The sequence below is a fragment of the Trichomycterus rosablanca genome, chromosome 17, assembly GCF_030014385.1.
Source record: "Trichomycterus rosablanca isolate fTriRos1 chromosome 17, fTriRos1.hap1, whole genome shotgun sequence".
Taxonomy (NCBI): Eukaryota; Metazoa; Chordata; class Actinopteri; order Siluriformes; family Trichomycteridae; genus Trichomycterus; species Trichomycterus rosablanca.
The window spans coordinates 26,917,767-26,939,862 of record NC_086004.1 but is presented as its reverse complement, the minus strand read 5'-3'; the positions used below and the strand labels follow the sequence as shown (position 1 = coordinate 26,939,862).

The 22,096-nt window shown below is 38.3% G+C and overlaps 2 protein-coding genes across 3 annotated transcripts; both read left to right on the top strand.

The window, feature by feature from the left end:
* The first annotated feature begins 2,326 nt into the window (after positions 1–2,326).
* tm4sf18 (transmembrane 4 L six family member 18) lies at positions 2,327–9,461 on the top strand. The gene is made up of 4 exons (XM_063012927.1): positions 2,327–2,532; positions 5,058–5,129; positions 6,242–6,384; positions 6,469–9,461. Exons 1-4 carry the CDS (start codon positions 2,356–2,358, stop codon positions 6,665–6,667), a joined length of 591 nt encoding a protein of 196 aa, XP_062868997.1. The 5' UTR covers positions 2,327–2,355; the 3' UTR covers positions 6,668–9,461.
* A 17-nt stretch (positions 9,462–9,478) lies between these two features.
* On the top strand, positions 9,479–21,969 carry cp (ceruloplasmin). 2 transcript variants are annotated; one of them, XM_063012922.1, is made up of 21 exons: positions 9,479–9,658; positions 10,073–10,317; positions 11,652–11,864; positions 12,956–13,129; positions 13,240–13,494; positions 14,358–14,523; positions 14,613–14,752; positions 14,878–15,018; positions 15,135–15,179; positions 16,277–16,491; positions 16,578–16,728; positions 16,817–17,029; positions 18,177–18,384; positions 18,910–19,049; positions 19,135–19,263; positions 19,786–19,892; positions 20,727–20,946; positions 21,083–21,222; positions 21,324–21,483; positions 21,582–21,624; positions 21,739–21,969. In XM_063012922.1, exons 1-20 carry the CDS (start codon positions 9,501–9,503, stop codon positions 21,617–21,619), a joined length of 3,258 nt encoding a protein of 1,085 aa, XP_062868992.1. In that variant the 5' UTR covers positions 9,479–9,500; the 3' UTR covers positions 21,620–21,624; positions 21,739–21,969. The 2 variants fall into 2 exon arrangements, with proteins under 2 accessions (XP_062868992.1, XP_062868994.1); XM_063012924.1 differs by lacking the exon at positions 15,135–15,179 and having other exon boundaries at positions 9,480–9,658.
* The last annotated feature ends 127 nt before the right edge of the window (positions 21,970–22,096 follow it).

Genomic DNA, 22,096 nt, shown 5'->3' with positions numbered 1-22,096 from the left:
GTGGAGGGCTCAGTGTGTGCATGTGTCAGTGTGTGGATGTGCAATAATGTGTGTATGAGAAGGGGTGTGGGGGGATGTGGCCTCCCCTATGACTCAGTCATCCCCTAATCATATTGTGTCCCGGGGAAATGCCACCCTTCATATGATTTATAGACTGTACAGGCTCTTGAGGTAAAACAACTGCACCACTTACTTATTATACAGCACTTCCATTTTTTGCTACACTTGTATTAGATTTGTAAACTAAATTTTATATGACGAAGTCCCCACACACATAAAACACAGTTTTTAAATTATCATTTTATTTATCAAAAGGGTGGCACGGTGGCTCACAGCAAGAAGGTCCGGGGTTCGATCCCCAGGTGAGGCAGTCTGGGTCCTTTCTGTGTGGAGTTTGCATGTCCTCATGGGTTTCCTCTGGGAGCTCCGGTTTCCTCCCACAGTCCAAAAACGTGCAAGTGAGGTGAATTGGAGGTACAAAATTGTCCATGACTGTGTTTGACATTAAACTTAAACTGATGAATCTTGTGTAACCAGTAACTACCTGTCCCGTCATTAGTGTAACCGAAGTGTGTAAAACATGACGTTAAAAACCTAATAAAATAAAATATAGATAAATATTTATTAAGGAAAACAGTTAAATCAACTACCTATGTGAAAAAGTAATTGGTCATCTAGTTACCAAGTCAAATTAAATACATTTCACACCCGGCCTTAATTACTACTAGCACTGTAAAATCTAAAAAAAAAATTATCCAGCAATGTAAAGTAAACATAATGACATACAAGAAGAACACTGACAGTATTGGTTTTAAACCAAGCCACGTTTTTATTCAGGTAGAGCTGGTATTATGAAAAGTGAGCTTAACTGTGAAACAACATGCTAATCAAGCACTCACAGCTAAAAGCTCTTACGTTAAAATAGCCAGATAGCATCCCAGTTAAGAGTAACACAGTGTGTAGTTTGTAAAACAAAGCAAATCTTTTAGTGAAGGTGAAAATGATGCTGTGCTGATCTCTCATTCACTCACTGTGAAAACACAGATGCTAAAAGAACTAAAAGTTGATGCTTCTTTTAGCTTTAAGCAATCACTGTGTTGTTATCTGCAATAACAACGAATGTTAAAACAGTATACAGGAGCTTCAAACACTTCCAGGGGAACTAAATTAAGTCTATTCAAATCATTTTTATTTGGATTGCTTGTGGATTGGAATAGAATGTGTAACAAGCTCATGATCATGTGGTCACATACTTTTAGACGTGTGGTGTATGTAGGTATTCATTTAACTGTCTAGCGTCATCTATAGTCAATATTAGGAACTGCCACAGGAACCCTGGTAGAATCCTGAAGAAAAACAATCTGCTTGATTCAGTTCATACGGGGGGCCAAACAATTAATTTTTTTTTTTTTTTTTTTCCCTTGAGATCGGGTTCTTCATTATTACAAAAGTTCTGGTGTTAAAACAAGACTGCTTTGCTGCATTGGTACCTGAAAATACCCTGGACACCCTGGACAGGGCACCAATCCATCTCAGGGCACTGCTCACGCACACACACACACACACACGCACGCACGCACGCACAAACACACACACACACACACACTTGCCTACTTACACCTAAAGGCAATTAAGACCAGCCAGTTTATCTTCTGCATGCATTCTGAAGGTGGGAGATATTCCACAATGAAGAACATACCAAACTCAATACAGACAGTAGCTTCCCACAATAGTGACTATTTTAAAATGACATACAGCAATATCTTATAAATGAGAAATTATTGTTGGATTTAACTGTAAGGTATGTACGTCTACAGTCTTAAGCAAGACCCCAGGTCAAATTCTAGTCAACCGGTTAGCCGACCTTCTAGATTAATGGTTTTAATGCTTAATTAAAAATAAAGAATACTGCTTGCTTCAGTAGGTCAGTCTTCATTCTGTGTTGCTGTTGTTTCGAGCAGCTTCGTGAGGAGCATTTTTATCTGGGAGAGGATGCAGCTGCAGGGAGGGAAGAGGCAGTTCAGGACCCCCTCAAATCTCTAGCTGGGGATGGAGGGGGGCTCTGTTGCATTATCTGTCTAAAGGCTTCCTTCCCAGTTGGGCAATTTAAACAAAACAAAAAACTCTTTCCCTGCACTCCATCCAGCTCATGCTGCCTAAAATGAAAGACATCGGGTCACATCCTTTAAACCAGTACTTGGTGGACAGATGAGTGTGTGAAGCGGGAAGCAAGTCTCTTAAAAAAACGAACCCCTCCTCTTCTGCCTTCCTCAGTTTCCTTCCTGGATTACAGTCGAGCTGGTGCTGCTTGCCTGAACTTGGGAGTTACTGGTTATTCTCAGTCCTTGGGGAAAGATGTGCTCTTTGGGTTTTGCCCGATCTTTGGGTTTCGCCCTCATCCCGTTGGCCATCTGCTGCATCGTGGCCAATGGACTGCTCTTCTTTCCTAATGGAGAGTTGGATTTTGTGAAGAAGAATCACCTGACCAATTATGTGTGGTACTTCATGGGAGTAGGCGGTGGAGGGGTCACTGTGAGTATTATTTCTATACTTTACTGAAGTTAGAGACGACTGTAAACTGTGGAAATTAATGAATATACTGTATAATGACATACAAGTGTTAAGATTATTTCTGCAACTGCTCTTCTTCTGTGACTGAATGGTTAGAACATACGTTATTGTGCATAAAACTTAAATTTGAGTTTTTTAATTGTTTAATGTAACTTTTCAAAAAATATAAACCCAAAATGACATTAATTTATTCTGTAATGTTATGTAGTTTTGAACCTTTTCTGTACTCACATAATTAGGGCTAGGTTGACCCTAGGTTGTATTAAAAAGTACATAGAAGAGTGCTCCGTTTGTCAAGGCTGAAAGAAATGCCACTTTCACAATAAACTGAGAGGAAATTTAGAATTAGGGATTAGAAACAGCTGAGCCAGAATGAAACCTGTGTTAAAATCAGCACCTTGAAACTAGACTAAAGTTTGTTGCTAATTAAATAAACAGAGGAGGTGCTAAGGTGGTGCAGCTGTAAATCACACTATCCTGCTCACTACTGCTGGGATCAATGGTTCAAATCCCCAGTAGCGCTATCGGCCGTTCAGCATCTATAAATAGACGTGATAGGCTGTGTCTGAGGAAGGGGTGGTGGCCGAGGCCTCACGATGGATTGCTGTCCAGGGTGTGTTACAGCATTGCGTCCAGTGAAACCAAACCCACTGTGACCCTGGCCAGGAAAAAGCAGTGGTAAATGAAAATGATGATTGTTTTTGCATTGTAGCCTCCAACTTCATGGCATCATAAACCTTGCTTGACTGTGGACAGTGTCACCCATGTTCCAGCAGTTCTACTTCAGATTTGGCCTATTACAGACTTAGGCACGGGAGCACCGATGCTTGTGCATTTTAATCATTATTGCTAACAAGGAATTAGGAGGTTGTGATAGTTAAAAGACTTTATAAAACCTTCTACAGCACCAAATTAATAATATAAGTGTTTGACCAAGCAAGATTTTTAAAAAACCTACAATAAACTTCATCATGTAACATGTTCTTTATACGTGTATGTAATGAATGGGTGGCATTTGTTTTTATGAACAAGGCATTCATAGGATCCGGTCAAATGTGCTTCAAATTCACAGTACTGGTAGCAGAGAGCTGAAATGATGCCAGTTTAACAATGAAGACTTTGTCTTACACACTGGAAAATACATGTTCAGAAAAATTCTTGCTCTAGGCAAAGACGCTTGAGCAAAACAGAATCCTTGTATTCTGATACAACTCAGTATCATTCAGTTCAGCATTCTGTAGCCACTAAATACATTAATATCACATCCAAAATGATCTGCACTAATGTTAATGTTAACACACTTCAGGTAACTGATGTGCAGCAACTACGCTACCTGCTGGATCACTGTGCCACCCCAAAGAACAATCCACCTAATGGAATCAATTAGGGTAGTAAGAACCAGCTATTATAAAGTTATTTAAAATGGTTTCTCTGTGACATCCCTCTAAATCTATAACCTGCTCCGCTCTTCTAGCAAAGCTTTTTGACAGATTTTGGAACATTGGAACTTGATAGTCTTTTTTGACAGATTGTTGTTGGGCAATAAGGCCTGTTTTGCATCGTACATTCCAATTAAATTCAAAGGTCAGAGCTCTGTCTATGAGAGTCAAGTTCACCAAATTTAGCAAATGCTCAAGGGCATTATCATGCGGACACAGGAAATAACTTCATCCAAACTTTTGTCACAATGTGGACACTGGAACTGGAATTTAAAATCTTAAAAGCAACCTAGGGTCTTTTTTTCGCGGCATGTTACACTAAGATACAGACACAAGGTTTTACATTTAATATTTTATTTTAATGTCAAGTGGCCTCTACTGTACTTAAGTGCCTATTCTGAATTTGGTTACCCTTCTTGGCCAGAGACCAAGCATACTGAAGCAGGCCAAGAAAACAGTGCTGTTGATTGGCCAATCCTAATCATCACATAATCCCAATAGAGTAAGACAATACAAGCACCATATTTAAAACATTCAACAGATGTTATTTACTTGACTTGTGTGACAAATAACTTTTAAAAGTTTAGTGTTACACAACAGAAAATAAGGTGCAAGTTCAACGAGACCTTGAGTCAAGCAGTGGAATGCAATTGGAAGTGGATTAAACTCATTAGATACAGCACTGATAGCTTTCGCTTTGTATTGTACTGTTGGGTACCATGCAATGGAAAAGAGACATTAGAACACCGTTACTCCTCCACTTCACTTTACAGTTGCCAAAACCAGATTTTCCAATCTGGTGTGTAATCCTTCACTCCTGAGATGTTTTCTTCAGGTGACATCCCATGTCTTTAATTAATTGCGCTGCATTAAGACTAAAAGCCTGTGTTTGTCTATTGACAATCAAATTACTAACTGAATCTTGAATTTCATGCACCTGTGAGAAGTAGGAATGACTGAATTGACTAGTTGACTAGTCGTATGGGGTGTCTACATATTTTGACCATGTAAAATGTCATTATTTACCACTTTTACTTCTGTTTACAGGTATTAATAACTGCTTGTATATTTATAAGCATGGGAAAGTGTGCTGACTCCCATGGAACAGAAAGCTGTGCGGTGAGTACTGCATCTTCCCAGTAACCAGGGGTGTATATATTATTTATTACATACTTAAATAAAATAATAACACCATTTAAATGAATTACTTAAATAATTAACCTTAACTAATAGACTTAATTAACTTATAATGAAAATTCTGGTGTTTTAAAGGCCAGTCTGGCAGGTTGCACACTTGCAGGGCATTTAATTACCCAAGACCACAAGTTAAGAACCATTGTTTTAAAGTATTTGTTATTGTATAATGTCAGAACTATTTTGAGTACATAATATTGTGTGCAGATTGAGACACACCCCTCCAGATTGCTGGCTAAACCTCTCTGCAGAAGTGCAGTTTTATACAGACAGTTCTTGAATATTTGAAGCTAATATTTCATGTGGTGTTATTATTTGCACTCTGTAAATCTGTCCTCCTTCCTTGAGGATCGTTTTAAAAAAAATGAGTTTAAAGAAACTCCAGTGTCCTGTACAGAGCGCTGACCTCAACCCCACTCAACAGCTTTGGAATGTACTGGAACATCAATTGAAGCTTTTTTGACCAACATCAGCACCCAGCCATACAAATGCTCTTTTGACTGAATGGGCACAAATCCCTACAGACATACCTCAATGTCATAGCTAAAAGATCACTATATTTTTAGTACTGAAGGACAGTTCAATGGTTAATTCAGTTCAAGTCTTTAATGTAACACACAGTCATGTACAGTTTTGTATCTCCAATTCACTTCACTGCATGCCGTTGGACTGTGGTAGGAAACCCATGCAGACACTGGGAGAACATGCAAACTCCACACAGAAAGGACCCGGACTGCTCCACCTGGGAATTGAACCCAGGACCTTCTTGCTGTGGGAAGACAGTGCTACCCACCGAGCCACCTTGCCACAATGTTATGTCCTGGTACCAGATACCACAGGAGCCCCTCAGATGTCTTGTTGAGTCCATATTATTCTGCACAACTGCTGCATATATTTTATTTATTATTAAACGCTAGTGCCAAATGTTTTCTAAAAAGAATTGAAGATATGTAGAATGGCCTTTTAAACTCTTAAATCTCTTTTTTCTTTTGAGTTCAGCAGTTTTGTGGTTGACTTTGCAAACTGTAATTCTTTAGATGGGCGGCTCTGTGGTGGCGTCTCTCATTGGACTGGCCGGTTCTGGATACTGCTTCATCATCTCAGCCTTGGCCATGCTGGAGGGTCCGTATTGCTATACTACAGATGGATGGAGTTATCCTTTCATGCATACTGGGCCAAAGTATGAAAACATCCACTAATCCTTTTTTTTTATTCCAATACTACTGTATACTCAATTACTAACAGTTTTCTGTCTGATCCTCAGTTACCTGTTTGCTCCTGTAACCTGGTCTCGGTGTACACAACCGGATCACATCGTAGAGTGGAACGTGACGCTGTTGACCATCTTGCTTGGCCTCAGCAGTATTGAGTTCTTCATCTGTTTTTTGCAGTTCATTAGCGGACTGGTCAATGCCGTGTGCAGGCCGTGCTGCTATAAGCAGCAATACAGCCTCAGTGCTTAAAAAGACGAGGGTTAACTAACTAGAATGCACAAACAAAGTCGTGTTATAGAGCAACGAGGCTGTTCAAACAGTCTGACTGAATAAAGTGGGTTTTTTTTAGTGGTTTTGACCAATGTTCCATAAACACATGTACTAGATCAACCATCTATCAGCCTAACCACATGATCAACATAATATAAAATCCTTATCTTGCACATTTAACAGGCTAACAACTTAATAAAGCACACTCCACTGATTCTCTGTCCAAAAATCATCCGAATAACGTTAGAATTAAACATTTTAGCACAGATAGGTCCATAATGTAACACCAGTGGAAACGGTTCAGCTTAAATTCAAACTATTTTAAATGTTTTATCAAGTATTATGTTTTAGTACAGTTAAAGTGAGGTTACATACATTTGTGAGAAACATACACTGACCAAGCACTTGTAAAAGTATTGTAGCTTATAAAATAATCAACAATTGTACATACCAGATAGGTGTAAAATGCTTGTGTGTGAACTAAGAGACATGTATGTCACTGCAATTGTAATATTTTAATGATTTAACATACTCACATTAGAGCTGGGGTTACGAATTAGGATTTTAGATACACCAATCCTTAATCTTAACCTGGTCATGGTTACAGTAGTTAATGGGTCCTTGGGGCACCACACCTTTACACAGTCTTATACTTAGTCTTATACTTATTCATGTAATCTGTCCACCTTCTGCAATGCAGTACTTTCATGGGTAACCAAACAGCCCCATGAGCACAATCCTACCACCACCATGATGAACAGTAGGTACAGTATTGTTGGGTTTTAATGTCTCACCTTTTTTTGTCCATGTGATCGACATTAGTACAACTTTAAGGTGCCAGTTCAAGAAGGAATGGCATCTTGCATAGCGTCCTCTAAGCCCTCTAAGAGGTCCTGGCTTACATTTAACCATCTAAACAAATGTTCTTTTTGCGTAAGTTGAAAGTTTGGGTTTTTATTTGAATATATATTTTGTATTTACACACATTTGTTTGTGCAGATCATTTTGAGACCTGAAGTCTTAAACTAACTTATGAAAAAAGTGCTTTTTTTTCAGAGAAATTGTCAATAACCACTGTCCATTATAAAGTTTTAACTTTACTTGTATTTTTTCTTCAAAATATATTTTGTTGATGTGGTTTTTTTTCATGATTTATGTTATTTCTGTATGTAAAAGTCATTTGGAGAAAAATACATTTTTTTTTTTAATCTGGATGTTGGATGTAGTAAAGTTTGTACTGTTTGAAATATATGTTATATATATATAAAAGAAAAGCTATAAAATTATTCATTTATTTATGTTTCAGGCTTGTTTTATCCTGGTCATGGTTGCAGTGGTTAATGGGTCCTTAGGGCACCACACCTTCACACAGCCTTATACATATGAGCAATACAGAATATTTAGTCCACACCCGCATGCTGGCTTGTTTCTGAGAGGCAGTAGGACAACATATTAGCTAAAACAAACACAAGAACAGGTGGAGAACATACAAAACTCAACACAGTAACATTCTAAAACCATGGGCCTTCCTTTTTGGGCTATAAGAGACCACTGAAGTCCACTACACCAAACTGGTCAAACTGTATTTAGATACATAAAACGACTTGTTGTCACAAAGTTGGAAGAATATCATATATTAACATTACTAATTTTATAACTCAACAGTAAAAAGGACTGTCCACATACTTTAGGTCGTATGTATACATTTACTTCAATGTTATGTGTAAAATGTTTTATGTTGTGTGAATGTGGTCCAGCTTTAAACTGGGATTTGATTGTAATTATCTGGTCACCAGTAATGATCCCTCTTTCACAAAGGCTTTTATTCCTAAAACTGCTCTTACTAAATGTCCAGGACCAGGTATTTAGAAGACAAATATATAAATATATCACTTAGTTTAAAGGTACAGACACACAGTTAGACTTTGCTGCATGACTGACAGACCATAAGTGGAATCAAGGATTAAACTCAGGACCTTAGAACCCATCAAGATCAATTCAAATAGTTATATTTTTTGTCAGACCATCAAGATCCCTACAGATGTGATAAACAGATAAATGAATGTTTCTTTAGCCGCAATGTATAAAGTTTGTATGACCAAGAATAAACATTAAAACAGAACTTAGCACACAGACCCTAGTAATTAAATAAAGTTGTGATGTTGAAGATGTGAGTTTTCATCGATTTCATTTCTGACAGGCATTTAGCTCTGTAGTATCTTATATTTAAATTAAAACTTAACAACTTAAATAAAATAACTAGTAAGTAAAACTGATCCTTATATGTTGTGTAGTTTTTTCAAAACACAGTAACTGTGTGACACTACTATCAGTAACTGTATTGATTTTGGAAAAGAGCCGAAACAGACTTGTGTAATTCTGGGAAACTCCAAATCTGTGCAACGTTGGAAAATGTTTAAAGATCAGATTAATAAAAATAAAATAATGACATTTTATCAGAGGGAAAACTTGGTACATTATTTTTTTCTGACATGGTTGTAAACAGATTGTCTGGTGCTCAGTTAATTACCTGAAATCTTTTAACCTGATTGATTTTTTCATTATTTCAGCTCAGTTCCTGTTTACCTAATAGGATTAACCAAATAATACAAGCCTTTAAACTGCAGTGAATCTCTCAAAGAGTTTATCAGATCTAGTTTGTCAGGTCACTTGGTATGGCTGAATCTATTAGCCAACCATCCTAATACCCTTGAATGCCCAGTTGCTATTGGCTGGCAGGGATCCTTAGTTTACCTTTATAAGCAACAAAACAATGACAAAAATCCCAACATTCAACTCACAAAGGAGCAACATGGGGAAGGTGCAGTGGATCCTGATTGGGATTTTATGTTGTGTTGGAAGTGTTTCCTGTATCATAAGGGAATATTTTATAGGTATTAAAGAGGTTCGGTGGGATTACGCACCCAGTGGCAAGAACCTGATTCAGAACAAGACACTGGTGGAGGATGAGTGAGCATTTTCTTTTACTCTGTTAATTCCTGTATGTACAGTATGTGTGTGTGTGTGTGTGTGTGTGTGTGTGTGTGTGTGTATGTACAGTATATCATCTATATATACATTATCATTATATATATATATACTGTATGTACATGCAGTATATGCACACTGTATATAAATACATAAACTATATGTATATATGCATATACACATATAAACAGATAACTATATTATGCATGTATCTTTATGTCACTGTGCTTTTTAAAAAATAAATTGTTTTCTTCAGTCTTTTTAAGAGCTTTGTTGACTTATTCATTACCTTGCATGTTTGCACTTGTGTAACAAATACCTGTATAAAAATGCACAATCATTTAAATAGGTTTGACATTTAAAGCCCAGTTTAATTTCAAACCTGTGCTGTTTCAGACATGCAAGAACATTTTTAGAGCAGAATGAGGTGAGAATTGGACGTGTTTATAAGAAAGCAGTGTACCTCCAGTACACAGATGCCACCTTCAGTCAGGAGATCGAGAAACCTAAATGGCTGGGCTATGTGGGGCCCATCATTTCTGCGGAAGAGGACGACATGGTGCTTGTGCATATGAAGAATATGGCTTCTCGGACATACTCCATCCATGCTCATGGTATTCACTACAACAAGTCTCATGAAGGTATGAAATACATAAACACATACCGCCACCTAGTGTATGAAGGACATTGTATCATTTGAATTTTCAGATTTGCTAGTGATTGCAAGACTAACAGTTTGGTCAGGGTGAAAGACATGACTGCCTTTTTGGAGTTCTTATCAGAATATAATGAATGTAATTAACAGATTCTATAGTGTGATAAGATGAAAAGTGAACTGTTTGGAACAAACAACAGACATCATCATCAAACAATTCTAGCTTATGTTTTCACATTAAGGGATAGATGAATGCAGCCAAACACGTAAAATATCCTTGTAGAAAAGCTTCTCTAGAGCACTTACAAACTTACTGGGCTAAAATAAGTGGGACAGTTTTCTAAATGTCTCTGAGTGACAAAACTCAGACAGACCTAAACCTCATCGATCATCTGTGGAGAGACCCAAGGATGGTGGATCACATACGTTTGCCATCCAATCTGATGAGACTTCAAAAGATCTGCCACAAATAATGTGATAAACTGCCCAAATCCAGGCACACAAAGTCAGTAAGACATATCTAAGATGACCTGCAGCTGCCAAAGAATCAATTAGGTCAATCATCAATCTACAAAGTATTGAATAAAGGGTCTGAATCCTTTTGCCTGAATCCTTTGGAAGAACTCTTAAAACATGTTTTCACTTCATCATTATGAGTAATTCAGAGAAGACTGATGGATAAAAATGACAATTTTATGCATTCATAATAAAGGATGAACTGAATAATGTTTACGCATATTATTTAGATTACTGTTTGCACTGCATTATCCTGATCAGGGTTGTGGTGGGTCCGATTCTCTTCAGAAACACAGGGCGCAAGGCAGGAACACACCTGGAGAGGGCGCCAATCTATCACGTGGCTTCAGCCATCCCCTCCTTTCCGCTTAGACATAGCCAATCATATCTGTGCAGGGCAGGCATGCTTTTGGCTCACAGCACCTGCTGAGATTCAAGCCTGGATCTCAGGACTGGTGGACTAGTGTAACAGACTGCTAATAGAGCACCTTAAAGTTAAATTAGGCAAGATAAATGAAAATAATGTTTTTTAGGTAAGTGAGATGATGACTGACAGATAGTGTTCATAAAATATATTTGTAACTTTCTCCTTTATACAGGGGTAATAAAAGTACATGTTAAATCAGTTAGGGTTTACAGTTAGTGTTAAATGCACCTGACCACAGAACTAGTACACGTCACACCACAGACACACAAGGTCACTCTGAGCTATAATGATTAGGTATCAGTGCTTTAAAAACAAGTTGTGAATGCTGAACCTCAATCTCAAATGATACGTTTCCACCAAATGTTTTTGTTTTTCAGGTGCATTGTACCCAGATGAGTCAGATACACAGGAGAAGAAGGACGATGCCGTACCCCCTGGGAAGGCCCACAGCTACATCTGGTCTTTAGCCTCCTCTCACGCTCCTGGCAAAGATGACACCAACTGTCAGACCCGAGTATACCACTCTCATGTCAATGCCCCAAAAGACACTGCCTCAGGACTCATCGGTCCTCTTATCATCTGCAAGAAAGGTACACATTCTGTTTGTTTAATGGTTACAAAACTACTAACAGCTTTTCAGGGCTTTGCTATAAAGGTTCGAGCACCTTTTGGAACTTGAGCTGTAAGAATTTACTGCTAACAAACATTCACAAAAATTGACCTCAATAAAATGAAGAGAATATTAAAAATGCCTCTTGAAAGCTGTGTTGCTGACCTGGCCAGGCATTTAACAAGCACATTTGGACGTGTTAGCAGGATGGAGGTCAGATGGATCCTCTCTTGGCTGTAATGTGCAGTCCGGGGCTGGTCTGTGCCCCTGCGCAATTGAGGAGTCACACAGAACATAGCGTGTCTCTCTGTGCCCCATCACTCTCAGGTGAAAAGAGGGTGGGTGTAAATGATCTACAGCTTTTCCTGGTCAGAATGACCAAGAGCGACTTTTATTTTTGATTATTAATATACTTTGAGTATCTAAATTCACTTTACATTTGCAAACATTGGTTTTTTTTCCACAAAGTTGAATCAGTTCATCTGGACACAAGTTTGTTGTAGAGATATGTTTCGTCACTCAATCCGAATGACTTCTTCAGTCTGAAGAAGTCATTCGGATTGAGTGACGAAACGTATCTCTACAACAAACTTGTGTCCAGATGAACTGATTCAACTTTGTGGATTTGTGTACCTGGATTATTGAGCATGCATCAACAGATTACGTTTTTTTGTACTTAGCCAAAAGTATGCATTAATAAGATAAAATAAAGAGTCATATCTAAAAAAAAAATGTTTTCTGAGAGGAAGGTATACTATTTCTCTCTCTCTGTCATATACTGTATATCAAAACAAGTAAATTTCAGGTGTGTACAAAATAGGTTATGGGCACCAGGTACATGTTGCTCCTTCAGTGCACTGATTGTTGACTCATGTGTTACATACTAGACTTAGTTTACAGGTTGAAATTGGCATTGTCGTATAGGGCAGAAAAATCAGTGCAGCACAGGTGAGTGAATTTGCAATATGGACCATGTCTGTGTATGTGCTTGTATCTGCTGGCAAAATACAGTACAAATAATCAACATAGATAATAAAATATTAATTAAAAAAAAATCATGTATTTCTTCAGGCACACTGGACATCCACGGTGATAAATCAGGAGACTACCTGTATGCCCTCATGTTTACTGTTTCTGATGAAAACCTCAGCTGGTACCTGGACGACAACATCAAGGCTTACTGCAAAACACCCGCTAAAGTCAACAAGGATGATGAGAACTTTCAGGAAAGCAATAAAATGCACTGTGAGCATGACCTGCACTTTCAGTCACCACAAATTGGTTCAGAATGCTTTTATGAGACCATAAGAGATGAGATCTAACAACTTGTTTTACCGTTTATCACTATTATTCAGCTATTAATGGTTTCGTCTTCGGTAACCTGCCGGACCTGAGCATGTGCATGGGCAATAAGATACAGTGGCACCTGTTTGGAATTGGCAACGAGGTGGACATCCATTCTGCATTCTTTCATGGGCAGATCATAAAAGACAAACAGCACAGCACAGACACAGTCAGCCTTTTCCCAGCTTCCTTCGTGAGTGTAGAAATGGAGGCGGACAACCCTGGCAAGTGGCTGTTGAGTTGCCAGGTCAATGATCATCTGGAGGGTATGCAGTGATACTTCTCTGTGTGTGCTTCTCCTTTAACTGTAAAATATTTACAATTGTTTAACACTGTGAACACAAGAACATTTTTATAAAGACATAAAGCATTAACCTAATTACTGGATCACTATTTATTCTTTAATCTTAGTAATAACAGCCATTATTTACCAGAGGCACACGAGCTTATATGATGTTGCATAAGCTAAAGGTTCACCAAAGGCAATGGCAAAATTTACCACCCCAATGGTTCCTGCAAGAAGGGTCACTCATCTAATGACCCCCCTCCCCAGAGGTCTAACTGTAAGATGGGGATTTTATTATGGACCAGATTAAGGCAGAACAGGTCCAACCAAAACATGGATAGCTTTTTTTGTGCAAGTTTAGGTCAAGTCAGTAATAAACATCTATGATGTGTTTGGTCAGTCAGGCCACATCCCTGTTTCTACAGGACCACTACAGAGTAGGTATTACAGAGTAGGGTTTCTGACCATTGAAGAACAGGGTGAAAGCAGGCTAAAAAGTATGTAGAGATACAGATGGACTACAGTCAGTAATTGTAGAACTACAGTCAGTAATTGTAGAACTACAAAGTGCTTCTATATGGTAAGTGGACCTGATAAAATGGACAGTGAGTGTAGAAACAAGGAGGTGGTTTTAATGTTATGGCTGATCGGTGTATATGCTAATTGACTACTTAAATATAGTAAATACCATAATGATCTTTTGCAGTATGCAGCTCATACCTTTATACCTGATATTTAGGGTTGCAGAAATTAAATAAGGCAGCAACGTTGTATACATGTAGTAAAAACATGTATTTATTAACATAAAGTGTCAGCACTAAATTACTTTTGTCATCACTTTAGCGGGCATGCAGGCCATTTTTGAAATCAAGAAATGTTTTCCCAACGTACACAAGCCCAGACCATTCGGAGCGGTCAGGGAGTACTACATCGCCACTGAAGAGATCATCTGGGACTATGGACCTACAGGCTTGAACCAGTACACTGGCATCAAGTTACATGATGACAGGTAAGAACATTAGCAATAAATAGTGCACTTTATGTTCAGTGTGTATAATGAAATGTATTATTTATTTATTATAATCCCGTTTTTTACAGCATGGCTGACACATTCTTTGATAACCGTAATGACCGTATTGGAGGGAAATACAAAAAGGTCCAGTATGTTGAGTACACAGATGATAAATTTACCAAACGCAAGGAAAGAACCCCTGAGGAGCAGCATCTGGGCATTCTGGGTACCGCACTACTTGCACCTTGTTAAACACTGTGATTCTCATCCTTCTACTTCTCTTTTCTGCAATGACGTACCACTCTTCCTGTTATGCTAGTCTATATCATATATTTTTTGGTTTCTAAACAGGTCCAATTATCAAGGCAGAGGAGGAGGACACAATAAAGGTCACATTCAGGAATAAAGCCAGTCGGCCCTTCAGCATTCAGCCTCATGGAGTGCAGTACAACATCGAGATGGATGGAACGCTCTATCACAATGAGCTGGAAGGTAAAGAAATTTATTATTTATTAGTTTATTATAAGTAAAATCAAATGAAATCATTTTCACTTTAACCTCACACCGGCTTTCTGCTTTTTTATTTAAATTTTTTTATTTTCTTAAAGAATCGTACACTGCCAAAAAGCTCAGGGAACTCAAGAAAGAAGCAAGTAAGTGCACCAAAGGGAATTTTTCATTTCTGGCATTCCAAAAAGCAACACAAAGCTTCAAAATATCATTGAAAGGTTTCATCAGACGTTTTGTAATATATTTTTTTTATAAAGTATATATATATACTTTTCTTGCTCTGTTTTAACAGTACAGGTCAGTGTAACACTTTAGAGAGGTGTTGTATCAAATTTTGATAAATTTGATACAACACCTCTCTAAAGTGTTACACTGACCTGTACTGTTAAAACAGAGCAAGAAAAGTTTTTAGAGTTAAGAAAATAGTCAAACATCTTTTTGCCTGCCGTTCAGGTGGTGCAGCGGTAAAAACACACGCTGGAACCAGAGCTGGGATCTCGAATACATCGTATCGAATCTCAGCTCTGCCTGCCAGCTAAGGTTGAGCGGCCACATGAACAACGATTGGCCTGTTGTTCAGATATGGGTGGGACTAAGCCGGATGGGGTCTCTCTCTCATGACTGGTGCAATTACGACCTCTGCTGACTGATTGATGGCGCCTGCACAGAGATGAGAAAAGAGTGCTCTCAGGGTGTGTCTCTCTGTACACAACGCTGAGCTGCACTGCACTAGTCAAAGTGTAGGTGATAAGATGCATACAGCATGCTGCCCACGTGTCGGAGGGGGCGTGGGTTAGCTTCGTTCTCCTCAATCAGAGCGGGGATCGACATAGAGACAGAGGAAGCATGACGCAATCGGGCAATTGGACGCACTTAAAGGGAGATAAAGGGGAGAAAAAAAAAATATTTTTGCCTGTCCTTCCTTATACTATGTGTGGCTTTAGGTTACTTACGATTTGCAGTTTAGTTTTAATTTGTCTGTTAATTTGTCTGTTTTGGAAATTGTGTTTTGTTACCTGACCACTATAAAAAAGCTCAAAGTTGAACCAATGTTTAAATATATCATTGCTGTATAACACTAATCAGGTTCTGGTTAGTGTTCAGGCTCAGGTTCTGCTTTTTCAGTTAAAAATGACACGGATTCCACGGGCGCCCTTTATTGTCTCCTAATTTAACATGATCCAATCAAATAAAACAATAAATCACCCCTGTATAGAAAATAAGCGTTTTGCACTTTTAGGAGTTGTTGAACCTCTTCCTGCCGCCCTGGTCCGTCCTGACACCACCTATAAGTATGAATGGGTCGTGCCGAAAGGTGGAGGCCCGACTGAAAACGATCCCGACTGCATCACTTATCTATATTATTCTGCTGTGGACCCAATCCGAGATACCAACTCTGGCCTGGTTGGACCTCTCCTAATCTGTAAACCCAAAACCCTCAAATCAGGCAAACAAGTGAGTACAAAGTTCTTGTTGACAGATCAACAGTTACATAATGTGCTCGGTTGGAGTTGGACTTTTAACTGTTTAATTTTTTGCAGAAAAATGTGGACAAAGAATTCTACCTGCTCGCTACCAGTTTTGATGAGAACCTGAGCTGGTATTTGGACGAGAATATCAACAGATATGCTAAGCAACCTAAAACTATAAAGAAAGATGATGAAGACTTTCAGTTGTCTAATAAAATGCATTGTAAGTAAATGGTGTATGAATGCTGCATTCTGCATTATATTGGTTACAAAAACTCATCCACTCATTTCTACGTGTACTGTATTTGCAGCACTTAATGGCTACATGTATGGAAACCTGCAAGGTCTAAACATGTGCAAGGGAGACAAAGTTGCCTGGCATCTCTCAGGTTTGGGTTCAGAAGGAGACATCCATGGACTTTACTTCCATGGAAACAGGTTTCTCTACAGAGGAACGAGAAAAGACACCATCAGTGTTTTCCCTCACATTTCTCACACAGTCATTATGGAACCGGACAGCATGGGTACTCGTTCTATCATCTTGTTTCTTCTGTACAGTGCTTCGATTTACTGCATGGTGGCACCTCCCAAATCAGCGTATAATCATACCAATATTGCAAAGCTGCAATATCATTATGACTGCACTTGGTTTTTCTTTATCTCTATTGGTAAAAGGGATTACAAAAAACAAACAATAAATAACTAAAATCCAAAGCTTTGTTAATTAGTTGAAATTACCTGTCTCTCATGGCCTGATTTTCAGTCATTCTAGGAGTTTTTGCAAAACATCATGGATGAGCTTGGATCAGGTTTTGACTCTGACTTGGTCAATCAAAAGCACCAATTATTTTCTTTTTTAAATCATTCTGTTTGTACTTTTTACTGGATCGCTGCAATGTTGCATAATCCACAACTACACTACAATTGGTGCTACCTTGTAAAAAGTAATATTACGTGCACTCCTTGGTTCAAAACTCGACTTTGCCACCGGTTGGCTGGGTGCCATCTAGCGGGCACAATTGGAAGTGCCTGCAGCAGACACTTATTGGCCCCAGTGTCTGTTAGGGTGGGATAACCGGACTATATGGGTGGGGTCTTCAAACGCTGTGCAGGGACCCTGATTAGCAGATAGAGGCGCCTGTGCAGAGTGCATGAGCAAAAAAGGGTTCCGCTAGGGACAACACATGCATCGGAGAGGGCATGAGCAGAAAACATACCCTCCTTGAATGCAATCAGGGATCCCCAGCAGCAAAAGACAAATTGACTACGCTAAATCGGGAGAAAGATGGGGAGAAAATGCATAAATAAATAAAAAAGTAGAAGTGCTGTTCAGACATGGAAGGAGCACCATAGATTGAGTCTTATTTGCTTCTTCAATCATTTTTTACATTCTTTGTGGTGTATCCCTCCAAACTGTAGACAAACTGCTGAAAAATTAAAATTTAGCCACAAAAATTATGAAATATGCTTTGACTACTCTCTTCTTACCTTACTAATTGAAACACTTGATTTTGCAAATAAACCTCAGCCTGATATGTGAATGATTACAATGTGTTCAGTACTGTCTATCATCATTATGACTAAAAAAATCAAATCTCATGTAATGATTATAGCAGAAAGTCAGATAATTCAGAAAATGTTTTAAATTTTTGTTCCCTCTTATGAATACAGGTCAGTTTGAGGTGACTTGTATGAGTGCTGATGATAACCACGCAGGTATGAGAGTGAACTACACAGTAGAAAAGTGCAGTTTCTGGAACAGACAGTCTGAAGTCATGCTCCATCAGAAGAAATATTACATCGCTGCTGTGGAGATGGACTGGGACTACTCTCCCTCCCGGACATGGGAGGAGAAGATGTTCAATGGTCTTAAAGACAGGTAATGTTAAAGAAAAGTTTGAGGATTTAAGATGTTCTTGTGTTTGTGTAAATTCAGAGATTTGATTGTTGAAAGATTTCCATGTCAAGTCAAACTTTAGACTGGTAATACTCAGAAGTAGCTCATCTTTGTGGTACCACATAAGTAACAGAATGAGTTTAAAGGTGGCAGATTAAACATACAGTTAACTGCAATGCAACACACACTGGACATGATGCCAATCCATCACAGATGCTCGACCACCCTCTAGACATAACTTATCATGTCTATGCATAGATACATGACCGGCAGATACCACTGTTGGGGATTTGAACCCTGGATCTCAGCAGTAGTGGACTTATGAGGCACCCGAGGGCATCCTATTCCAAGGCTATAAGTACCATGGGCAATGATTTCACAAGCTTTTGAAGTGTGTCTGTGCAAATATGTGCCAATTGAGTCTAAATGTTTTTATACATCTAGTGTTAGGGCTGGGGATCCAGCATCAGTATTATAATTGTAGTAACTTGTTTTTTTCCCCCACAGTCCAGGAAATGCATTTATTAATAAGGGGAACAAGTTTATTGGCTCTAAATATAAGAAGGTCCTGTACCGGGAGTACACTGACGAATCCTTCACCAAGCTAAAGGAAAGACCAGCTGATATGGAACACTTGGGAATTCAAGGTACAAATGTAGTGCAACTATACAATATCCTCTAATTCTTTTATAATTTCGTGAAAAGATTAAAAGAAACATGATTTATTTACAGGTCCGATGATTCATGGAAATGTGGGAGAGAAAGTAAAGGTAGTGTTTAAGAACATGGCTAAAAGGGCGTACTCGATACACGCTCACGGAGTGAAAACAGATAATCCTAAAGTCGTTCTAACCCCACCAGGTATGAGAAAGTTTTCTATGACTTTTGTAGTGTTTAGTGTAGAGCAGGTTTCTTAACCACTGGGTAATACAGTACGAGTGGCTGTCAAGTGTCGTTCCCATATTCAGACTCAGTGACCACATCTTATCTTATATACAACATAATATAATAAATTCAGAACATTACTGTTATGTGTTTGACAAGAACTATTATTATAGTCGCTAGAAAAAGGTAGAAAATTCATTAGTCATTGCTTAGCTTTTACATTTTGGTAACACCAGAAACACTGTGTGAACATCAGAATCACACATTCACTCGACGGCACGGTGGCTACGTGAGTAGCACTGTCGCCTCACAGCAAGGAGAAGGAAACCAAAGCACCTTTACTCCTCACAAAGAGTGATGATGGGTTAGGTTTGAACCCCAGGTATCATAAGCCTTAGGCTGTGCCCCAGTTGGACTGCCTCAAATTTAGAATTAATTTTACCCAGTTTCAATCTAAAAGTTTAACACAACAGACGAAAAATGTATATGTGTTTAAAGGTCAAACTCAGACGTACACCTGGTACATTCCTAAAACTGCTGGACCGACATCAGAGCAAGAGGAATGTAACGTTGGAGCTTATTATTCAACTGGAGATGTTAATAAGGTGGGTACATGAGCAGATTAGCAGTATCAGAATTTCCCCCAACCTCATATCTAACCAGAGGATCTAAATCATAATTACAACAGATATGAACAGACCAGCAGTACTGAGAAATAACAGAAAATCCATGAACCTAAAACTGACTTAACATAGTCTAAGGACTGTAGTTAGATATTATTTGATGTTTGAAATATGAAAGCAAAATAAAATGTCATTATTATACTACCTTGGTTGCAGCCAGAAGAGGTCAACAAAGCACACAAGTACAATTCAAAGAAAAAGAAAAGGAAAGTCTTTTATCTTAGCTTTAAAATAAAGAGTTTTTAATGAGGCTGCAGATTTTTATATTCGTAACAAAAAAATGTTTTTGATTAACTAATTTTAAAACAACTTTAAAAATATACAGTCTGCAGTGGTATGTATTTGATCAATTGTACTTATGTTTACTGGCATAAATTTTATTTAAATAAAAAAAATAATATGATAAACTGTATAGAAAATCTTCAGTGGTGTACCGAACACTGTGAACTTCAAATCAAGGCTGCAGTTCAAGAAAAAAGCTCCAAAACAGTCACATTAAAGGTTGGCTGAAGTTTGTAACTAATTACATGGACAAATAAAAAGCATTTCTTATATATTTTTTTCATGTTACAGCAGCATGTAATTGAAATCATGGCATTTTTTTGTGTTGCTGCTGTTGTTTATATAAGGCTGTTTATATATATATATATATATATATATATATATATATATGAGTCTTTGTTCCAGACCATTTTCTTATAATATGTAAAATTGTTCACCGTGTACTGTTATTTTTATTTATTTTTTTTATTTTAGGATTTGTACAGTGGACTGATTGGGCCCCTGGTCATCTGTAAGAAGAGTCTGTTGAGGAAGTTGGGGCTAAAGAAGGAGATTGAGGAGTTTTCTCTGCTCTTTATGGTGTTTGATGAGAATAAGTCTTGGTATTTGGATGACAACATAAAAACTCATGTGAATAATCCACCCAGCAACTTAAAAGAGGACGATGAGTTTATTGAAAGCAACAAAATGCACGGTTAAGTATAATATAAAGCTAAGCTTGTTGCCCTCGGTGCTACCCACCGAGCCGTCTTCTTTAAAATACAAAAGATACAGTTTGTTTTAAAACTATGATAACAATAAGTAGCTGTTCTGTTTATTGTGCACTGCAGCAATCAACGGTCTGCTCTATGGAAATCTTCATGGGCTGAATATGCAGGTGGGAGATAAGGTGTACTGGTACCTAATGGGAATGGGAAGTGAAGTGGACATCCACACAGCTCATTTTCATGGGCACAGCTTCGACTACAAGGTAAATACTAACCACACAGCAGAGCTCGATTCTCTAAATAACTTCAGGATTCATTCTTTAAACTGTTCTTTCATTCCTTGTAAAATGCCACATGGCACTAGATGTCTGGCACCCATCGAGCCGACGTGTTCGACTTGTTTCCTGGCACCTTCCAGACGGTAGTGATGCGCCCTCTGTACGCAGGATCCTGGCTCCTGCACTGCCATGTCGCTGACCATGTGTTGGCTGGCATGGAGACCACATACACAGTGATGGAGAAAGGTAAGTACATGGGAGTGTAATTATCAGTACGTTTTCGTAAGCACAGTTATTACGTGTATTATTTATTATCTAACATTACATAATGTTTTATTTTTCAGAGAAAAAGAAGGGCTTTCTAGGATCGCTCGGAAGATAAGAAATGTAATTTAATATATAATGAACAATTTATGATTCAGTACTTACTGTGAACTCTCTGCACGTCATGAATAAAATTGTAATTGTTCATATGATCATTGTTTCTGTCTTTTTGTTAAGGGCCTTGCTCAAAAATCCAACAGCAACAACCTGGCAGTGGTGGGGCTTGAACCAGCGACCTTCTGATTACTAGTCCAGTACCGTAACCGCTAAGCTACAACTCCCTTTGCTCCCCACTGCAAATGATGTTCCACAAACCAAACTGTCTATTGTATAACAGCATTAAAACAAAGAGTGACGCTGTTTTAAAATCAAACTGTGGCGTTGATACTTAAAAGATCCTTCATATGAGTGTATTGTCTTGGGTGTCTCTTATTTTGTCCATCTGATGTCTAAAACAACAGCGATTTTGGCAGCAGAGACCGTGGACTGAGTTTTACATTACACAGGTAAAACTATGTATAACTGTAACCTGTAA

Coding starts and splice junctions, on each gene's coding strand:
- tm4sf18 (XM_063012927.1), top strand. CDS start 2,356: ATGTGCTCTTTGGGTTTTGCCCGATCTTTGGGTTTCGCCCTCATCCCG. Junction 2,533..5,057: donor TAGGCGGTGGAGGGGTCACT/GTGAGTATTATT, acceptor TTCTGTTTACAG/GTATTAATAACTGCTTGTAT. Junction 5,130..6,241: donor ATGGAACAGAAAGCTGTGCG/GTGAGTACTGCA, acceptor GTAATTCTTTAG/ATGGGCGGCTCTGTGGTGGC.
- cp (XM_063012922.1), top strand. CDS start 9,501: ATGGGGAAGGTGCAGTGGATCCTGATTGGGATTTTATGTTGTGTTGGA. Junction 13,495..14,357: donor GGTCAATGATCATCTGGAGG/GTATGCAGTGAT, acceptor TCATCACTTTAG/CGGGCATGCAGGCCATTTTT. Junction 18,385..18,909: donor TTCAATGGTCTTAAAGACAG/GTAATGTTAAAG, acceptor TTTCCCCCACAG/TCCAGGAAATGCATTTATTA.